We start from the raw sequence: 3658 nt of genomic DNA on the forward strand, positions 1-3658 counted from the left end.
AATCTGAGGGTCGCGGGCTCGAATCCCCGTCACACCAAACATGCTCGCCCTTTCAGCCGTGGGGGCGTTATAATGTGACGGTCAATCCCACTATTCGTTGGTAAAAGAGTAGCCCAAGAATTGGCGGTAGGTGGTGATGACTAGCTGCCTTCCCTATAGTCTTACACTGCTAAATTAGGGACGGCTAGCGCAGATAGCCCTCGTGTAGCTTTGCGCGAAATTCAAAACAAACAAATAAACATTTTTGTTTCAATCAATGTTATATTTTTGTTATTTAAGTCTCTGTTGTGTTTTCTTCCTTTTTCTCTTTTCTCGCTTCATCTACATTTTTCAGCCTTAGTCATCAGCATTTTATAGCATGTTTTTTGTTACCTAATTGGAGTGAATATTATAGGAATAAGGCTAAGGATTAGTTGTTAAGTAAAGGACATTCGTACAACAAGAATACAAACAATGTTTTAAAAGATATTCTTCAGTAGTGAAAACGTACTTAGAGAAATTAATGTTATTAAAAAAACCCAAAGTATATATATATAAATATCGTACAACTGTATACAATAAAACATTAAATATAATTCACAAGCAGACTGTACTGGATGAAAATATAATAAAAACCAACAAAATTATTTAAAACACAAAAACAAGTAAGACCTAGGTTTTAAAATAAAAGTATTGTTTATTCTACAGTAAAAAAAATATTCTCACACCCTAAGCATGGCCAACCCACTTTTCTTTTAAAGTATGTTCAAGCTCGCACAAGCGACACTTCCGTGAAAAGCAGGCAGTATCTTTCACATTAATGTACAGTTCGGCGTTACATATAGCTATTAGAACCAAGAACCCTCGAAATAAAACTAGCCAATAACATTAGGGGTTTAATCCATATAGCTAAACAAGCTATTAAAGCTAGTTAGGAGAGGTCATACGAAATGTCTATTTAGTAATCGTAAATTTTATTCACAGAAGTATTCAATATTTTTACACAATATATTATTATTAGATTACATCATAGAGGACTCTCATAAAAACATCATCTGACATAATCATACCAATATTCTGTACTCGGTACGTAAGAGGTCTCCTTAATTGGGCCACATACTTATACGCATCTAGACGGATTTCCACTACATTATTAAGTAGAGCGAACAAAGGAGCCAAAGGAAAACTCCCTACAAACAGTGTGACGAATCCAAATTGAATGAACTAAAATAAAGAAAAGAGAAAAGTAAGTTAAACAAAATGAATACAGTTGAATTTGTTCTTTAGAAAAATGTATTAACTGAGCAATTCTTTGGGCAGTATTAGTTCACTAGTTATTTCTGTGATGTTTTAAAGTGTTACACCATCAACTCCAATCTGTCTTTAAGAAATAATGTAAGAGTTTAGACTTTACATTTCTGCAATCAAGAATTTGAAAACCTTTACAGTAACATGTATATATATTACATCAATTTGTTGATTTTCTATGGATGAGTTAGTACTGACACAGAACGTCTATTTTTTCTTCTTTGAATAATTAATGGTTCCATTATCATATTCTGCAAACAAACTTTAAAAGTTAATTGCTAAAAATTATATAACGTTAGAAAATATTATTCTGTGCAATGTGTACAGAGGTTGAGTATGTTTTCTTAAAATTATTTTGGGGTCTCACCACGTTCTTACATTCCATGTCGCTACCTCTGGTCATGCGCTCTCTGACAACCGCCTATCTTGACAATAACTCTGAAACGTAATTTCCATTGCAAAAGTCTCCGTCGTAAGGCTGCTATGTGCAAATCATACTATTTCTCTCTGATACTTTCCATAATCCACACAGTGCATCAAGGCAATGGTTTTCAGAGTCCGTTTCAACAGTTTGATTGCACAGAGATCTATAAACACTGTATTCGGCGACTTTACTCGAATGTCTTGGAAAGGTATAGCATGAATACCCATTCATTTTCGATCTGATTGAAGTATGCTGCAGCTGAACAGATATTTTGTGGAAGCAACTTGTGTACATGTGATTTGTGTCGATTTTCCTGACGGGATCCTTTTTGATTATGTTGTGCATTGTTCGTGTATTCTCATCTTTTATATGACGCCACACTTTGCTTACGGCTGGGGTACAACTTGTTGTAAGTCTATTTCTGGATGGTCTTGGTGCCCTAAGTTGATCCATGTTCTTATGTTTTCGAACGTCACTAAGTACAAGGCATATCACTGTCTTGGAAATTATAAATCCCCGATCTGAATTCATAGTTATGATCTGAGTGTATTAATATTTTGAGTCAGAAACGGCTGTTAATACCTTTCCCCAAAATGATCAGTTTTGGTATCATCACACTAACTACGAAACGTTAAACAATGTTAAAATGTAGTTTTGGTATATGCTGTTCCACCGCAACTTTATATTAGATGTGGTTTTCACGTGACTTGATTATTTACTTATTCGAAACATTTTAACATAATATACTCAAACCTCTGTTATAATACATACGAGATCGATATGCATCTTAGAAAAGAAAGATAAAATTCAGAAAAAGTTATTAATGGTTCCTAAATATGATAACAACGAAGAATTTTGTATGAGTGATAATTTAATTCAACACTAATAATACAGTTGTGGATAAATTAAGCTTGCCTGTAAATCAAGGTATATTATAACCTCCTCGGTTTATGTGAATAAATGTACATAACAACAGTCCTACAATGTAAAACTTTATCACTGATAACCAGAAATGGGAATATTTTCAAACATCCAGTCCTAATGGCTTCAACACATCTAAAGTTGTTGAAAACAAACATTAGAAATATGCTTAACATAGTAAATATCATGAGGCTACTAAAACAGTTAGTAAAAAATTATTTACACAGAAGTTTCTGTAGCCATAACATAATAGACTATTTTAGGAATAGATTCAGATTTGTACTTTTGTTACCATTTAGATTCATTTATGCATTTATACCAGGCACATGGAGCTCTTAACTATAAAACCGTTTGTTAGTGAAAGCTAGAGTGTTGGATTAAGGAGGGAATTTGAATACCGTTAAGATGCTTTATTGTAGTACAAGTACAGTCATAAAGTATTTCTCACCCATTTCCAAATATTCATCAAACAATGACATACTGTCAGTGGTTTCGAGATTATAATCTTCTTCCCAACGTGTATTCGGTTGTTGAGGGACAAAGTTTTCTCGAGCCCGCCAGTACACCCGCCACCAAATCATTATTTTCCTAAGGTTTAGAGCACAATTATTATTTCATTCCTTTACACACTTTGTTCAAATTAAAATACTAAGTTATATAACAAAAGTAAGGAATTTAAAATAAGAAATCTGGAAGATTTCATAAGAAACGTTACTGAACTTTTAGACAGTACGGTGCATTATATCCTTATGATTATGCTAAAATAAGAGATAGGACATGATCAAATAGAATTACGCTTAGCAAACATATTAATTGTTACAAAATGCGCAAAATTGGTCATCTCTAAGGAAACAAGTAAAGAAGAGATACAAGAATAAGAAATATAGCGGAAACAAGAACTCAAACAATAACTTAATAATTAAAATATTTCTATGTATTTATAAAATATACCTTCCTTGAGCTTAGGTACATATCATTCAATGAAACTGCAACAATCTTATCGAGAAGGGCCCGGCATGGCCAGGT

At 33.2% G+C, this 3658-nt stretch overlaps 1 protein-coding gene across 1 annotated transcript in view; it reads right to left on the reverse strand.

Annotated features, from left to right (window-relative positions):
- Positions 1-3658, reverse strand: part of LOC106478566 (anoctamin-4-like) — a 140578-nt gene that overhangs the window by 19725 nt on the left and 117195 nt on the right. The window contains exons 20-21 of the mRNA XM_022382181.1: positions 3081-3220; positions 1050-1202 (exon numbers count right to left, since the gene is read on the reverse strand). Of these exons, the coding sequence (XP_022237889.1) occupies positions 1050-1202; positions 3081-3220 (293 nt within the window). The remainder of the gene's footprint in view (positions 1-1049; positions 1203-3080; positions 3221-3658) is intronic.

Source organism: Limulus polyphemus, unplaced genomic scaffold, assembly GCF_000517525.1.
Source record: "Limulus polyphemus unplaced genomic scaffold, Limulus_polyphemus-2.1.2 Scaffold225, whole genome shotgun sequence".
Taxonomy (NCBI): domain Eukaryota; kingdom Metazoa; phylum Arthropoda; class Merostomata; order Xiphosura; family Limulidae; genus Limulus; species Limulus polyphemus.